This window comes from Hypanus sabinus, chromosome 2 (assembly GCF_030144855.1).
Source record: "Hypanus sabinus isolate sHypSab1 chromosome 2, sHypSab1.hap1, whole genome shotgun sequence".
NCBI lineage: Eukaryota > Metazoa > Chordata > Chondrichthyes > Myliobatiformes > Dasyatidae > Hypanus > Hypanus sabinus.
In genome coordinates this window covers 164,898,144-164,915,289 of record NC_082707.1, presented here as the reverse complement: position 1 = coordinate 164,915,289, position 17,146 = coordinate 164,898,144, and the positions used below count along the sequence as shown (strand labels likewise).

The following is a 17,146-nucleotide window of genomic DNA, read 5'->3' as shown; positions in this document are numbered from 1 at the left end:
TTTGGTGAAGATATCACTGTTAGGGGGTATTCTGGAGTTATGTCCATATAGCAGATATTAGTTCAAACAAGAACCAGGCTTCAGTTCTCAGGAAGCTTGCAATTAGCCTTTTTTTTTGTAAATTGTAAGCAGTAAACTGAAGTTAAAAGTAGAAGCTACTCCACAGACTAAGCAAGAACCAAATGTTAAGAAAATGGGTTTGTGTTAATTGGCTTGCATCAAACCAAGCAACATGGGCTAGGTTATTTGCACCATTGTGACTTGTGTTCAAGCTGACAGACCAGTTGGGTGTTGTCACGTAATCAAAATCAGAACCAGATCAGGTTTAATATCACCAGCATATGTTGTTAATTTTGTTGTTTTATATATATATATATATATATATATAGTTAAATAAGTAATGCCAAAAAAAAAAGTAGTGAGGCAATGTCCATTCAGAAATCTGATGACAGAGGGGAAGAAGCTGTTGCTGAATTGTTGAGTGTGCGCCTTCAGGCTCCTGTACCTCCTTAATGATGATTGCCAACTTTTTGAGGCATCCCTCCTTCAAGACATCCTGGATGCTAAAGGAGACTAGTACCCATGATGGAGCTGACTGAGTTCACAAATTTTTGCAGCTTCTTTCCATCCTGTGCAGTAGCCCCTCACCCCCACACCAGAGAGTGATGTAGCCAGTTAGAATGCTCTCCACAATACACTGATAGAAGTTTGTAAGTGTCTTTGGAGATATTCCAAACCTCCTCAAACTCCAAATGAAATGCAGCCCCTGTTGTGCTCCCTTTGTAACTATATCTTAATGTTGGGCCCAGGACAGATACTCAGAGCTGTTGACTCCCAGATTCTTGAAGTTGCTCATTCTTTCCATGTCTGACCCCTCTATGAGACTGGTGTGTGCTCCCTTGTCTTGCCGTTTCTGAAGTCCACAATCAGTTCTTCAGTCTTACAGATCAAACATGGTCACAGGTAGAGGCAACCATTAGTTTTTGTGAACTCAGAGACAGCCCTGATAATTTTGGGTGTCTGGCTGTCTGTCATCAGAAGGTTTTAGGATATTAGTTTCTCCTAAAGGTGCTTGGACTTTCAGAGGTGTCTCACCAATTACAATGTGATTCCATTATGTATCCCAAAGGAACCATTTGTCAATCCAAAATATTGTATGTTGTTCTGAATATTGAAACTGTGTAGAATCACCTTCTGTAATCTTGATCTTAAGGGTTTAAAAATATGATGTACCTTTGGGTTTACGAGCCTTCACTGAGAATGCCTGCAGAATGATGTCTGCTTGTTGTGCACAATAAAGACTGCCATATCATCAGCATGAGTGTTTGTCCAGTGACTTCAATCACAGTCACAACACCATAGACAAAATAACAAGGCAGGAATATGATGGAATAATCTCCACGGGCTTGCCGTTCCAGTAACAGTCAACAAGTTGAACTCAAAACTCAATTGCATCTATCACCCTAAACATTCACTCCCTTAAACCACAGGGTGTACCTTTTACAACATGTACGCAGTTTCATGTTGGATATTTTGACAACATCTTACATGCTGCCAATCTCAAGCACTGAGAAGGACAAAATCAGTAAGTTCCGATGATTTAATGTATTTATTAAATACAAAGGCTCTGAAAAAATTCTACTCAAGTACTTTTTTGCCCTATGGTAGAATGTTCAGAGTAACCACAACTGCTGCATCTAAAATCTAGATGTTCCTAATTTGTCATGATGTATTTACCCCATCAAAAGATAGACTTCTGTCCAAAGCTTTACAAACAGATCAGTATTAGAACTAGTTTATGATGGAAAAAGTGGAACACCTGCAACTAAATGTCAGTAAATCACAGTCCTGACATAACTGCACATGTTTATTCTGACACCCTAATGACCTTCAGAGAAGAGACCAGCCTGCAGGTTTGTAGCATCAAATTTGTGGTAGTGTCAATTTTTCCCAGATTCACGATGAGGTAAATTGAGATGATCTTCTATGCATAATTATTGAAATGTACGATGTCTTAAATGATTGACTGAGCAATTATCCTTGCATGTAATGCAAGGGATCAATAAACCTCAGTAATATAGGTGAACTGTCATCATCTGCAACAAATCTAGTTCTACCTTTCTTTTTGCATTTTTTTCTTTATTTACATTTATTAATATGTTAATGAATTCAGGAAAGATTATTGAAGGATATGTGAGAAGAATCCTAATTCATCATTTGCTAGAGCTATCTTATTTGTCTCTAAGCTGTATGTGCATATTTTCATCTGAGGTATTTATGAAATTGTAGCATTTTGGAGGTGCATCTCATTATGCCTCTCCTGAATGACTTTAATGTGGTAGATGGTACCTTTATTTCAAAACACTTTTCTGAATTCCTTTTTCAACAAATGTCTTGAAGTGGTGTTCCACTTCTGTGATCAGTGAATAAGTGTTTTACAATCACAAAGCTTCTGTCAGTTTTTCCTGACAGAGACCTCTTACGTGAGACACGTGGCAAAAAGAGAGGCAATTAAACTCTCCAGTCTGACACAAAATGCGCTTAAAAGGGTCGATGCCAGTAAGATTTGATGCCTTTTCTTTTTTTTGAGTGCAGTGGGAAGCCTTGCACTGCCTCTTTACATGGGAAGTACAAAGGGACAAGGATCTTGCAGCTATTAAACTTGCAAATGTGACATATATAAACCCTCTCAATAGAACACTGGCTATTGAACAGCATTTTTATAACCTAGTTGGTGTTATAAATAGTGCACCTGAGATCAGTAAAGAAGTTTGTGCAATTTGACGACTTAAACTCAAATGGAAGAAATTACTACTTGGTTAAATAGTGAAATTTGACCAATAACCTGCTTCCACAGAGAAATAGTGTAAATGAAGAATGGGACTTCCTAATTAGCTCACAATTACACAAGATTTTGGTTATAACTTAATCACATCTATACATACTATGTTACAACTTGATTAGGGAATGGAGGTATCCCGTTTTCTTAAGACAGTTACCTTGGTGGGTTGGGGAGTGTGGGTGGGGCAGTGGGAAGAAGGAGAATCATAGATTGTTGATAAAAATCATAGATCGCTCACAACCATCTTTTTAGCCTGTAATTTTGTAATAAGATAAATGACAGGGGTCTGAAATCGGAAGTGGTTGCTTTCATACTTTTGATAGGTTGCCAGTCAATTGTGGTCATCCTTTGTGTGGCATTTTAGTTGAATAGTTTTTTGGAATAAAAATTGCCACTGTGGCCTTTGTGAATCAACTCATGATTGGTTCATTTTACAACAGAATAATTACAGCTTCTGAGCTTTTTGATATTTTTGATATTCCTGCAGATGATGAATGGCATTGATTATATTTTGGATAATCCAAGCAATCAATCAGGGTAAATTAGGTAAAGGCATTCACCCTGTAGTCAGATTGATAGAATGTTTTCTATAATTTTGTAGATTATTTAAAAAAAATTTTGGTGAGTCAAGAATCGATTGTTTTAGGTCAAGTAAAATGCTGGTAAGGTTGTCTATGCAAAATGCTGATGGTGCTCAGCATGCTTTTACAATATAAAAAATAACAACATAAATGGCCTGAAAATGTATACATAGAAGGATGTGTCAGGATGGTTCTTTTGAAAGGATAGTTTATTTACAAATCATAGCAGATAAGTGTAGATGTTAGAGCTTTGTTTAATTAATGCTTAATTTGGTTATAGTTTTAGGATAACTTCACAACATATTATGGTGGTTAAATTAATAAGTTATAAGTATTCATCAATGTATTATGAGGGGGAAGCTGATGACACCTCAGTTTATTTAATAACTTGGTAACTCTTTTGAGATGCCTCACAGGAATGTCATTAACAAAGGCTGATGTTGAACCAGATGAGGGAATATTCAGACAACTAACCAAATGGTTGATCAAAGACATAGATCTATATGGCATTCTAATGGTGGGAGAGAGGTACAGAGGCAGGGAGGGGTGTGAAATTCAGGAGTTTTGGGCTCGAGTAGCTAAGATTATTGGTGCAGATGGTGGATTGTTATGGAAGACTGGTAAAGGAAGTAAAATTGTAGCTGATATTCCCGAAAATCGTAGGACTGGAGTAGGTAGTGAGGTGACAGACAATGAATTGATATGAAACCTCGGGTTTAGCTCAACTGAGTCATTGTTATCAGCAAGTTAACATCTTCAAAGTATGTTGCATTGTTTTTGATTTTTTTCTCTTGCAATGCTGTTGCAGTTTTAATTATTTGTATTATCTGAAGTGATTCTCATTCAGTTGCCTTAAACTCTTGTATTTCCTTATAGTTCAACTCTCATTTTTAACTAAGAAGAGAGTGAGGGGCCTTTATTTATTTATTTTACTTTTTGCGTTTCCCTTCTTTTCAGTCCTGATTTCACCTAAATTGAAAGACCAAAGGGGAGATAGCCTTTTGATTTGATTTCTCCCCTTATACTGCATATGAGCCAGATAGTTTGGGGAGTGATTTCAGTGCTTTACAAATCAGCAGACTAGAAAACAATTTAATACCTCTGCTTCAAGTTAAATCAGAAGCAAAAATGTTTTGAGTAGTTGGAAGCATAGTCTCAGCTGAATATAATGCACAGCAGAGCTCGGGCAGGGGGATTTACTTTGTACAGAATGTTAAGAGATATTTGATAGACTTGCAACATTAAGACAAAGGGATGATTTATTTCCATTAGTTGCCCAGAAATAATAATTAAGTGAAGTGGAACGGAGAGATCGATATACATAGAGAAGCTGAAAAATGTCAATAATTGAACAATGATAAAATGGAGAAGCTCCCTGGGTGTCAAAGGGAGAGATTGAGAAAGTGACAGTTAAATTTATTATGTTCCTCTGTACCCTTTTTCCCTGTTGAATCCAACATTAAACCTATGTTAAGGAAGGCCATTAACCAAACCTCATTTAATCAATTCGTTTTGTGTGAATTTGGTTAATAAAGAACAAAAAATACTTTTATGTGCTATAGTGTTGATGTAAATTTTGTTGTAACTTCTAAATTGAATATTATATCGTGATTAAGAAAAAGACAGTTTCCTTCCATCCATAGTCCGAAGTGGCATATTCTCTGTTTATTCACCATTATCTCTCGGATAATCAGGATAATCTTGAGTGAATGGTAAATGAATATGCCATAAAGTTGTTGGATTGTTCAGTGCACTAACAGGCTTAACTAGTGTTCCTTTGTGGGACCATAAGAGGACTTACAGGAAAAGGTCCATAAGCCTTTTATCTCTGCCTAGTTAGAAAAACTATCCTGGGTTTCCCAAAATAATTCTGGTAATGGTACACACTTACTCCCCCCACCACCACACCCCCTCTGCCCCCCGCTACTGATAGGGATAGTGAAATCCTTAACATATATTTCTCATCGTATGAATGAATATTTCTCATCTGTCTTATATTGTTTTTACCTACTATCTTAAATCTGCTTAGCTTATTTATACATCTGCCCGAAACGGGAAATAAGTTCTTACAAAATCATTTCTATCTAGCCCTCCCATAATTATATGGAATTTGATGAAATCTCCTCCCAAAGTCTTCTGTTATAAAGCAGAGTCAATCTTTCCTCTTGTAGTTTTCTCCAACCCTGGTAACATCCTTGTAAATACTCTGCCATTGACATCACATGCTTCCTTTACTGTGGTTAGGGGAACTGCATGAAGTATTCCAACTGTGGTAAAACTAGTTTTTTTTGTACACTGTAGGTGTATTAAAAATTTGTTCCACTGAATCTGTTTTCTGACTCCTGCTTTATGCATTTGCATGTTTAACAGAGTTCTTTGGAGAGTAATTGGGTTTTGCGTTGGTCATTTGCTTTCTCCTGTAGGATACTGAGCTTGCTGTTGTCAGCAGGGTTCCAAGCTCACAAGTGGGACTTGTCTGCTGGGTTTAATATTCAACCTCTATACTATTGGAGAAGGAGCAAATTCTTTCCATAAAAATATGTGCATCTTAATTGATATAATAGTTAAATTCTGGAAATCAAAGATGCACATATTTTTACCTAAAAGCATCAGAACGGTAGGATCATAAAGTTGTATAGCATAGAAACAGTTCCTTCAGCTCAAATTATCCATGCAAGCTGTTTATGCTCATTTGCTCATCCTTTTTTTCCTAAAACCTGTCCAAATGCTGTAATTATATCTGCCTCTTCTTCTAGCTACTCATTCTATCACATTCACCTTCAACCCATGACCCTACTTTTAGACACATCCATCATAGGAAAAAGACTCTTGATCTATACCTCCATTATTTTATAAACCTCAAGTGTCACCCACTTTTCCTTTATGTTCCACTGAGAATAAACCCAGCCTATCCACTGTATCCTTATAGTTAAAGCCGTCTTTTCCAGGCAACATCCCGGTGTATCACTTCTGCTCTCTCTCGATTGCTACCATCTCTGTTGGTCTGTGGCAAACAGAACTGTAAAAATTGTTTTCTATTTGCTAACATATGGTGATTTTATTAGCAAGTGATTTTTCCTCCTCTTTTTCTACTTGTTTTTTCTCTTATAACCATATAACAATCACAGCACGGAAACAGGCCATCTTGGCCCTCCTAGTCCGTGCCGAGCCCTTAATCTCACCTAGTCCCACCTACCCGCACTCAGCCCATAACCCTCCACTCCTTTCCTATCCAATTTTACCTTAAATGACTGGCATAACGTTATTAATAAAACTTCCTTGACTGTGGCAGTGATGACTTCAGAAGTAGAAGGATTAGGTGCGAGAGCCAAATCTAACCTCCTCGGTTAGAATCTAAGATCTGTTCTTTGTTGCATTCCTACTGAGAATGTTTATATCGGTATGCAAAAAAAAGAACATAATTTCAATGCTGACCTCCAGTGCTCTCTGTGTGGAATTTATACCTTCGCTCTGTGGCCAAATGGGGGCTCCCAAATGCTCCAGCTCTTCCTTCATCCCAGAAGCATACAGATTAGTAGGGTACTTGACCACTTCTGTTATCCTTAAGCATAGGTGAGACATGGGCGTATCACAGGTTCTTAATCTGCATGCGTGAAAAAATGGGTTTTAAGGAAAGAGTACGGAATGATTACTCTGAGAACTAGCATCTACTCAGCAGGCTGAATATCCTCCTTCAATGACGTAAAGAAATTGAGAGTCATTACCCCTGTCATTGTCTCCTTATTCAATCCTTTTACTTTGTCTCTCACCCCAGGAGCTCTTATTTGCACTTCAGACAAACTAGGTGGTTTCTGTAGAGAAGAAAATGGTGGGGCCCAATCCTGTCCTTGTCCTATGTCTACACATGTGGTCACTGTGGCAATGGCCAAGAGCTGAAGGCTTGGCTACTTTCTTCTACTCAGGGCACAAGTTTACCTCTAATGTCTCCATCTGCCTTGAAATTACATGACCGAGTGCTTCATGATCTTGAGATTTATTTCTAAGATATTAAAGAAGGTCACTAACTTACACAGAACCTAAGAAGTAGGTATGAATGTTATAGAATCTGCAATTTAAAAAAATATATTGACACAAGATAGGTACAATTTTATACCTAAAAGTTTCCTATGAATATGTCCTCATATGCAGTTGAGAACTGTACTTGTAAAATTGTTGGGGCAGGAATTATCAGTGTGTAAATGTGTAAATTAATAACCTATATCCACTTCACAAAAGCCAATTTGTAAACCCAATATTTCTGCAAATTAAATAGAGCTAAATTTTCCATGCCATCACTAAACTCTCAGTGTTATGTATCATTTCATAATTATTTATCAGCTTTGCAAAAATTAAACAGAAGCTTGCCCTGTAAGTTGCACAATGTATGTGCTAATGAATGAGCTAGAAGACCAATCTAATTTGTGGAAGTCATCTGCATCTATCAGTTCCAATTAAATCCACAGTAAAATTGTCTTTGAACTGAGACCTATATAATGTGATTTACAGTGGAGTGCAATAATGTGGGATTTCATCAGTGGGATTCACAGCAGTATTAATTTAAGGTTAATTAAATCTGGTACTTTTTATAAAAAGTCCCAGTTTGAATGTCTGAGAGTAACTATGTAACAAGTTAATTGTCTGATTGTATAATATACAATAATTTAATCTTTATGAGCACGTACTGGACAAAATGAGCGTGTTATCAGAATGGTCAGTAGTTGTTAGCAAGGTGCATGTGGGAGGCATTATAATTATGGTTTCAATATGTTGCTCTTTAGTATGCAAAATTGAATTTCTTATCACTTTCCAGCAGTCAATGTTGAGTTGTTTGTAGTGACTACATCAGAAATGCACGAGGATCTAGAGAAATGAGAAACATTAAGTGCTGGGAGACATAAGTTTGCTTTTTTGGTTAAGTATGTACTACAGTGCACAAAGATGCAGCTGCAAATAAAATGAAGTGTGGATATAAAATAGATTTAACTGGATAAATTAGAATGGCAAGGATGGATTTTATTTCTGTCTATTCAGCTTGAACAACTGTGGGCCTGTGTGAAATGCCGTGAAATACCACAGTGGCCCCATTCTGTTTTTATGAGTAAGGCTAGCCTTGAATCTGCCATTTCCAAGCCTTTTAGTGATTCACAACAGATGTTTCCTTTATTTTTAAGCTTTGCTTAGTTTCTAGTATGGGCTTTTACACTGGTTTCGAGCTTTCCATTGGATCAAACTCAGAAGCTAAGTGCAGGTAGCGTTGAAAGCATGGAATGCACTCTACTCTCGGTGCTATTGATGCCCTTCATCTACTCTTTGTTTATGCAGCAAATGTAGCTTTTTAGTAATTTATTGCAGGTTTGTTTCCTGAATAGGAAGCAGGCAGTATACGGAGGAGATCATTTCCATTCCATGCAAAAATTGTGAAAACCACACATTGCCTCAGAATTTCCTTTCTTCATTAAATTATTGTCAATATTGAAGCTTTATTAAAATATCACCAAATGCTTGTTCTTTCAGAGAAAGGTTATTTCAATCCAGACTGACTCCATTTATGTCTTTTCACTTTGGTTGTGAGTTCATAATTAGAGAGGCCCTCTGATGGTCAGTGTCGCCAATGGATGTTGTGTCCGGGCCGTCTACGTTATTGACATACAAACCAGTATGCAAACCAGCCCAGTTTATAATGAACTGATAGGGTAAATTTAAGTATAAGAGTTGCTGGACTGAAGAGATCAATAGAGGCAAAGTTGGAAACAAGTTAATGATGAAAGAGACAGGTTGCTAGAGGCAGAGGTGGTTAGAATATCTATTGGGATTTATATTTTTTATTCGGATTGGTTAAGAAACCCATTGAAATTATGTGCCTTACATTAACAGGCAAATCCTGGTGAGTTTTCATAATAAAAATGGGCAAGACTTCTTAGGTTTATTTATTTTGTCCATTTTTCTGACTGTTGCTAACTACCAGGTCAGGCACGTTGCCCTATCAGCTCTGTATCATTTCTGAGAGGTTTTACATCCAACTCTGCTAGATACCCCATGCACCCTGTTGTTTAGTACTCCCTGGGCCAGCATTAGTTGTACTGGGTGAGTTGCTGATAGTAACATAGAAAACCTCTGACATCCCTCCACACTATCCACAACACCTCCAACCTTTGTGTAATCAGCAAACTTACTAACCCATTCCGCCACTTCCTCATCCAGGTCATTCATAAAAATCATGAAGAGTAGGGGGGTCCCAAAACAGATCCCTGAGGCACACCCCTGGTCACCGACCTCCATGCAGAATATGACCCGTCTACAACCACTCTTTGCCTTCTGTGGGTAAGCCAGTTCTGGATCCACGAAGCAGTGGCCCCTTGGATCCCATGCCTCCTTACTTTCTCAATGAGTCTTCCATGGGGTACCTTGTCAAATGCCTTGCTGAAATCCATATACACTACATCTACTGCTCTTCCTTCATCAATGTGTTTAGTCATATCCTCAAAAAATTCTATCAGGCTCGTAAGGCACGACCTGCCCTTGACAACACCATGCTGAATATTCCTAATCATATTATACCCCTCCAAATGTTCATAAATCCTGCCTCTCAGGATCTTCTCCATCAACATACCAACCAATGAGTTAAGACTCACTGATCTATAATTTCCTGGGCTATCTCTACTCACTTTCTTGAATAAGGGAACAACATCTGTAACCCTCCAGTCCTCCAGAACCTCTCCTGTCCCCATTGATGATGCAAAGATCATTGCCAGAGGCTCAGCAATCTCCTCCCTCAGTAGCCTGTGGTACATCTCATCTGGTCCCAGCAACTTATCCAACTTGATGCTTTCCAAAGGCTCCAGCACAACCTCTTACTTAATATCTACATGCTCAAGCTTTTCAGTCCACTGCAAGTCATCACAACAATCACCAAGATCCTTTCCCATAGTGAATACTGAAGTATTCATTAAGTACCTCTTCTATTTCCTCCGGTTCTGTACCCACTATCCCACTGTCACACTTGATAGGTCCTATTCTGTCATGTCTTATCCTCTTGCTCTTCACACACGTACTTGTAGAATGCCTTGGGGTTTTCCTTAATCTTTCCTGCCAAGGCTTTCTCATGGCCCCTTCTGGCTCTCCTAATTTCCTTCTTAAGCTCCTTCCTGCTAGCCTTATCTTTCTAGATATCTATCGTTACCTAGTTTTTTGAACCTTTTGTAAGCTTTTCTTCTTGACTAGATTTATCACAGCCTTTGTACACCATGGTTCCTGTACCCTACCATAACTTCCCTGTCTCTTTGGAACGTACCTATGCACTCCACACATATATCCTCTGAACACTTGCCACATTTCTTCTGTACTTTTCCCTGAGAACATCTGTTCCCAATTTAAGTTTCCAATTTCCTGCCTGATAGCCTCATAAATCCCCTTACTCCAATTAAATGTTTTTCTAACTTGTCTGTCCCTATCTCTCTCCAATACTATTGTAAAGGAGATAGAATTATGATCACTATCTCCAAAATGCTCTCCCACTGTGAGATCTGACACCTGACCAGGTTCATTTCCCAATACCAGATCAAATATAGTCTGGCTCCTATGATATGCATAGTCTGTTTTCTTTTTGTATCTGTGATGCCAGAATGGAAGAAATATCCTTTGTAATAGATGGAAAATGTTCACTGCACTGGAAAAAAGTTACATGATGGCTCAAGACCATGTCTATCATTGTGTCTCGGCCATTCCTCTGATTCAGTGAACACAGTACTGACAGAGGCTATCTTCATATTAAGTTGACGACCCACTCAAGTATTTCCTGGTGCATGTGTATGCGGTTTTTCAATTACATGCTGTCAACTGCCTCTTCCGTTTAATTGAGTCAAAGTCAGCCTTAGTTGCTTCTTGGGTCTTGTCTTTGAAACCTGAACAGCAGCAGTAATAAGAATGAGCCTGATTTCTGTGTAGATGCTATCTGTAATTGCTGTGGTGTTGGACTGAAGTAGAGTGGATATGGATGGAAGTGTTTTTGTTTAAATAATTGCATCTCCTTCTCTGTTCCGCGCTTGTCCTTAGGAACCACTTTCTTCCATGAGTGGTCACGTTGGGTTAGTTCATCTACCTCACTGCATGGTAATTGTGAAGCGTGTCTGTGTAGCCTCTTGATTGAGTCGTATGAATGGTGAACTAGTGTAAGGTGTTTACCTCTGCAGGAATATTTCTGTAGTTTCTTTTCAAAGATCTGTGAAGGGAACAAATAAGGTACATTTACTAACTGAGCCCATTTATCCAACTACCTAACCTTTTTTTCTTTTGATATTAAGTGTAAAGCACATGTTGCGCATGAGGGAGTTTAAATTACCTCCCAATTTATTTGGCACTTAATCCCATTAACACGGGTCATACTTGACTAGTTAGCTGCATACTTGTACATTATCTGGATTTCAAATTCTCTAATTCTGATTTTACAGGGTAAAATTTGTTCAAATCATTGAAATACCTGCATTTCCCGGCTCATCTGCAAAAAATAAGCAAACCAAACTTATTGCTCAAAGGTGATATTGAAAACTGATTGTTCGTTGTTTCCTTTCAGGTGAAGGTGATGGTACGGATTTGTCCTTCCCAAGGGACAAACAATACATCAGAATCAATGTCCTTTCTGAAAGTAGACTCTCGCAAAAAACAAATAACCCTTTATGACCCCTCAGTGAGTGGGCATTTAAGTTCCACCCACAGGAGAACAGTGGTTGCTGCTCCAAAAATGTTTGCATTTGATGCAGTTTTCACCCAAGATGCCTCGCAGGTGAGCAGAAGGAAGATAAAGTAAATAGCTAAATTCATCCTTATTGATCAGCTTGAATTAGTCTTGTATTCATTCCAGTGTGACATAATTTATTCTTTTGCATTAATAATCCTAGGCTGAGGTCTGTTCAGGAACAGTGGCAGAAGTCATTCAGTCTGTTGTGAATGGTGCAGATGGCTGCATATTCTGTTTTGGTCATGTCAAGCTTGGTGAGCTTCCAATTTATTTTTGCTGTTAATTACAGTGTTGGACTAGTAATTACATGCTGTCAACCTCTGTAACAATAAACCTGATAGTATATGACTGAAGTCGAATTTTCTTTTCAATGGACTTTGCTGATTTACTAAAATCAGTTTCTAAATTATTTCTTGAAATGTCAGTAGGAGAAAAAGTAATAAGGTTTAAAATATAACAGTTAATATTAGATCTTTGACTTTGGCCATGACTATTTAAATAAATATATTAATGAAGCTATTCTTAGTCATAAAAGTGACTTCCCTGTATTGTTCATCATTCACATATCCCAGACCCTTCTATTGCTACTTCCTTTCTACCCACCCCAGGAATGCTTCTGGTACTTCCAAGGCACTTCCAGTACTCAACCTTTGAACCTTTAGTTTTCAATGATTGATAATATTGTTGCAGCTGTCAATTTGTTCAGCCGCTCCATCACCTCTACATTTGGTGCTCACATCCACTGTAAAACCATTGTTCTCGTTCCCAGTTCGGGTATCTTTCAGTTCAGAGAAAATGTAACAGATTCACAGAAACATTAGACTTGGAAGGAGGCGTTTCAGCCTAGGGAGTCCATACTAGCTATCTGAATGAGTAATTTATCCATCTTCTCCTCACAGTCCTGCAAATTCTTTCACTTTGTACTTAGTCAGCCCTGCTTTTGAATGTTATAATTGAATTGCCTCCATTATCACACTAGTTGACTCCAGATGCTAATTCTTTGTGTTATAAGTAGTATTTTCTTCATGTATCTTTTATCCTCATGTCCTCTGGTTTCTGATCCCTTGAATGACTGGTCTGTTGACATCATGTATTGCAATGTACCTAATATATATTTGTACACTGGCAAGAGGAGTGTGCACTCTGCACATCGAGGTTTCACCCTGAGGTATAATTTGCCAGTCTGGGTCTCTATTCCTGTGGGAGGCCTATGCACCTCCTGCTGCCTCCACAGTAAACTCAACCATAGCAGCTGGCTGCCGCATCTTCCAGTGAGAAGATGTTGGGGTCCATTGGTGCTCAGAGCACACCACTGTCAATGTGACATGATCCTCAAGAAAATGAGGCAAATTTATCATGTTTATGTCCATCTAGATCACTAAAGAAATTAAACAATTGAACATTCTAATTTACTTTTTACTTCCAGGAAAGACATTTACTATGATTGGAAAGGATAATTCAATGCAAAATCTTGGTGTTATTCCCTGTGCGATATCCTGGCTTTTTAAATTAATAAATGAACGCAAGGAGAAAACTGGAACTCGATTCTCAGTCAGGGTTTCTGCTGTGGAGATCTGGGGCAAGGATGAAAACCTTAGGGACTTGTTATCTGAAGTGGCCACCGGCAGCCTCCAGGATGGCCAGTCTCCTGGTGTCTACCTCCGAGAGGACCCAGTCTGTGGGACTCAGGTATTTTTATTATACTACATTAATTTTGCTGTTTTGAAGTATATTGGTATTGTGACATTTCTGTTGTGCATCAAAGAATATTTGAAATGTTCCAGCTATGTTTAAAATGTCACTGCCACAGTCTTGGCTTTACATTTTTTCATCTTTGCTCCCTTGGTATACATAATTTATTGCGAATTGCCCCAGAGACCTAATCTGTTGAGCAGAAATGCAACCCTCTTCCAATTAGTAATATTTTTCTCTTCGTATCCAGCTTCAGAATCAAAACGAGCTGAGAGCCCCCACGGCAGAGAAAGCTGCCTACTTCCTTGATGCTGCAATTGCCTCCAGAAGGACCAGTAGGCCAGACTGTGATGAGGAGGAGAGAAGGAACTCCCATATGCTCTTTACACTTCACATTTACCAATATCGAATGGATAAGAGTGGCAAAGGGGGAAGTATGTTCACTTTTAAGGTCAAAGCAGTATTTTCTTATCATTAAAATAGTTTACATTCATTACATCTGTTAGTAAATTCAGAGTGGCTAATTGGTTCTATGCACCTTGCTCCTCCCTTTAGTGTCTGGAGGGCGCAGTCGTTTGCACCTGGTAGATTTGGGAAGCTGTGAAAAGGTTCTCAGCAAGAGTCGAGATGGTGGTGGTGGTCTTTGTCTGTCACTTTCAGCTCTGGGCAATGTCATTTTGGCATTGGTAAATGGGGCTAAACATGTTCCATACAAGTAAGTAAAATTCATGGGTTATTAAGAATTAACTCTGGGTAAATAATTTTGCTGCAGAGATAATTGTTTATGAAAAACATTTTGCCCAGAAATTCATTGAGTGTGTTTATTTGAAACTTTCTTTCTGCCTTAAATCCAGTTCCATTGCAGATAAACTGAAATTGGATTCATGGTTGCTATTAGCCATTCCTCAATTTATGATAGGCATGACTTCCCGGAAATTGGTTCATGAAACCAGGAATAGTTTGGCAAAGCACACTCTGTATGTTCCCATGGGCAGAGAATGGTCCACTATTCTTCATAATAAAAAATACCTTTGGAACTTGAAGGCATATACAGTATTTAAAAGAGTCAGTGTTATTACAGCATAGAGTTGTATGAGTATTTGTCAGTCAAGAAGTATTTGTATTTAATAATAATCTAACTGAATCTGTGTCTAATGATATTGTCCAATCTGAGTTTTTAGATATTTTGGAAAAAGAACAGGCTCCTAAAGCTAAAAAATCATGCTACATTTTTAGATAAGATAGCTATTTCTTATTTTTAAATGAGGTTTATAAACTGCAATTCTCTCTTTTACAACAATCAATTTTCTGCATGAATAGTTAGAAAGTACTGATCATGGTTGTTTCAGGCTTACAGCCATGTTTCTGGGTGGTCTGCTGGAGTAAACCGGCTGCCCTCTTCACGTGGTTAGGTGGGTTGGTCTAGGGACTTCAGGTGGAAGAGATCCTGTGCTTTGTCCTACTTTGATATTCCTTGGAATTGCTGTGGCTGGCCAGGTGTGATTTAAAGCAGATTTGCTATAATCTGGAGTGAGATAAATGGCCCCACAGTCTGGGGTTAGCCACTCTAAAAACACAGCCACTCATTAGGTATTCCAAACATGGCAAGGCCAGAGGGAGTGATCAGGGTCTGGCACAACTCCGCTCTTAATTTCTGTTTGGCATGACAGCCAGAATAAACTATCCAGAATTTACTAACAAATTGTAAGATGGCATGAATTTAAACTTTTAATTTGAACAAAGGACCACAGGAATAAAGGACCACATGGGCTCAATTGTTGGCTCTCAGAAGGGGCACATTGCGCTGGATTTTATTGGAGAAATAACAGCACTTTAATAACACATGCTATTATTAGTGCAGAGATCAAGCAGCATATTGAGGGGATTAAGAAATCCAACATGAATTATGAATCAACAGATCAACTTACTTTGACGAATTTACACCTTTTCACTGCTTGCTTCCCAGATATATACTTGGTATTCCTGTTATTTTTAATAACTGCTGAATCTGCACATTAATTGATCATTAAACCCACTGCATAAAGTTAAAACTTGTGATTTTAAGGCTCTTTTAAATGTGATAATTGCCAGTTGCTGTGCCAGTCAAACTGTCTTGACCAGAACGAACAATTTAAGCTGTTCAGTTTCATCCCACCTGGAACTATATTCTTCTTAGAAAATCAAAATATTTCTAATTTTAGCCTATTGCTTTGATTTTCCTTTTCCTTCCCCTTAGTGCAATTTCCCTCTTTTTATTTTCCTTTCAGTACCTGATCTGATTCTAATTCACCCTTCTCTTCCATTATCTTCTTTCAGACAATCATTAAATTTCATTGGTTTAGAAGATATTCTGTTAGGCAAGCTATCCCCTGAAATTGCTGATAATCCATCGCCCTGATCAAGCTGTGGTCAGCTGACATTTCCAGCAAGTTTCCTATTGATAATTTGATCAAGTTTGGTGCTTGCTTATGAATGAAAACTGCATCTCTGTCATTTTAATTTAATGTAAGCGTTATTGAAGAGTTGTGAAGGAAAGATAGTTTTTCAAATTTGGATGCAAATTATTTGACACATAACCCAATTGTTCTAAGTTCATTGCCATTGGCCATAAATATAGAAGCAAAGCCAATGAGTGGACAGCTTCTTTACATTTGTGCCAATAATAAAAATCACTGTAGAAAAGTCTTTCTAGTTATGCTAAACATGTGATTTTGTAATTATCTGCTGTAACATTTGCTGTATTTGTTTGAAATGACATAAAATGTTCCCCATGCACAGAGAATAAAAAGATTTAAGTTAATGGAGAGATTTTTTGACTGAAGGGCAGAATTATTCTGTTTTTCTTTACCTGAAATGAAATTCCAAATTAAGACCTTTTTAATCCCCATTATATGTGGAATATGAAGAAAGAGCACAAAATGTAAAGATTTTCCTACATGTATAAATGAGCTAATATTAAAAATGCTTAATCAAACACTTTCCTTGTACCTAAATGTATTTCTTTTGTTGCACAATAGAGATAGCAAGCTTACTATGCTGTTGAGAGAATCGCTGGGGAATATAAACTGTAGAACAACTATGATCACCCATATTTCTGACTCTCCTGTCAACTATGCAGAAACCCTAACAAGCATTCAGCTTGCAGCACGAATTCATCGAATGAGAAAGAAAAAGTCCAAGGTCAGTCCTTATTAAGTTTTAAATGATACTGATTTCTAATATGGACTCGCAAAGTATTTTTGATTGTTTTATTGTGAATAGCATTATATCTTAATATAGTAAGCATTTATCTCAATT

The 17,146-nt window shown here is 37.9% G+C and overlaps 1 protein-coding gene across 4 annotated transcripts in view; it reads left to right on the top strand.

The window, feature by feature from the left end:
* Positions 1 to 17,146, top strand: part of kif26ab (kinesin family member 26Ab) — a 194,160-nt gene that overhangs the window by 147,768 nt on the left and 29,246 nt on the right. For all 4 annotated transcript variants that reach the window (XM_059958457.1, XM_059958451.1, XM_059958470.1 and 1 more), the window contains exons 6-11: positions 11,993 to 12,202; positions 12,318 to 12,411; positions 13,584 to 13,846; positions 14,100 to 14,283; positions 14,405 to 14,564; positions 16,867 to 17,029. In XM_059958457.1, the coding sequence (XP_059814440.1) occupies positions 11,993 to 12,202; positions 12,318 to 12,411; positions 13,584 to 13,846; positions 14,100 to 14,283; positions 14,405 to 14,564; positions 16,867 to 17,029 (1,074 nt within the window). The remainder of the gene's footprint in view (positions 1 to 11,992; positions 12,203 to 12,317; positions 12,412 to 13,583; positions 13,847 to 14,099; positions 14,284 to 14,404; positions 14,565 to 16,866; positions 17,030 to 17,146) is intronic.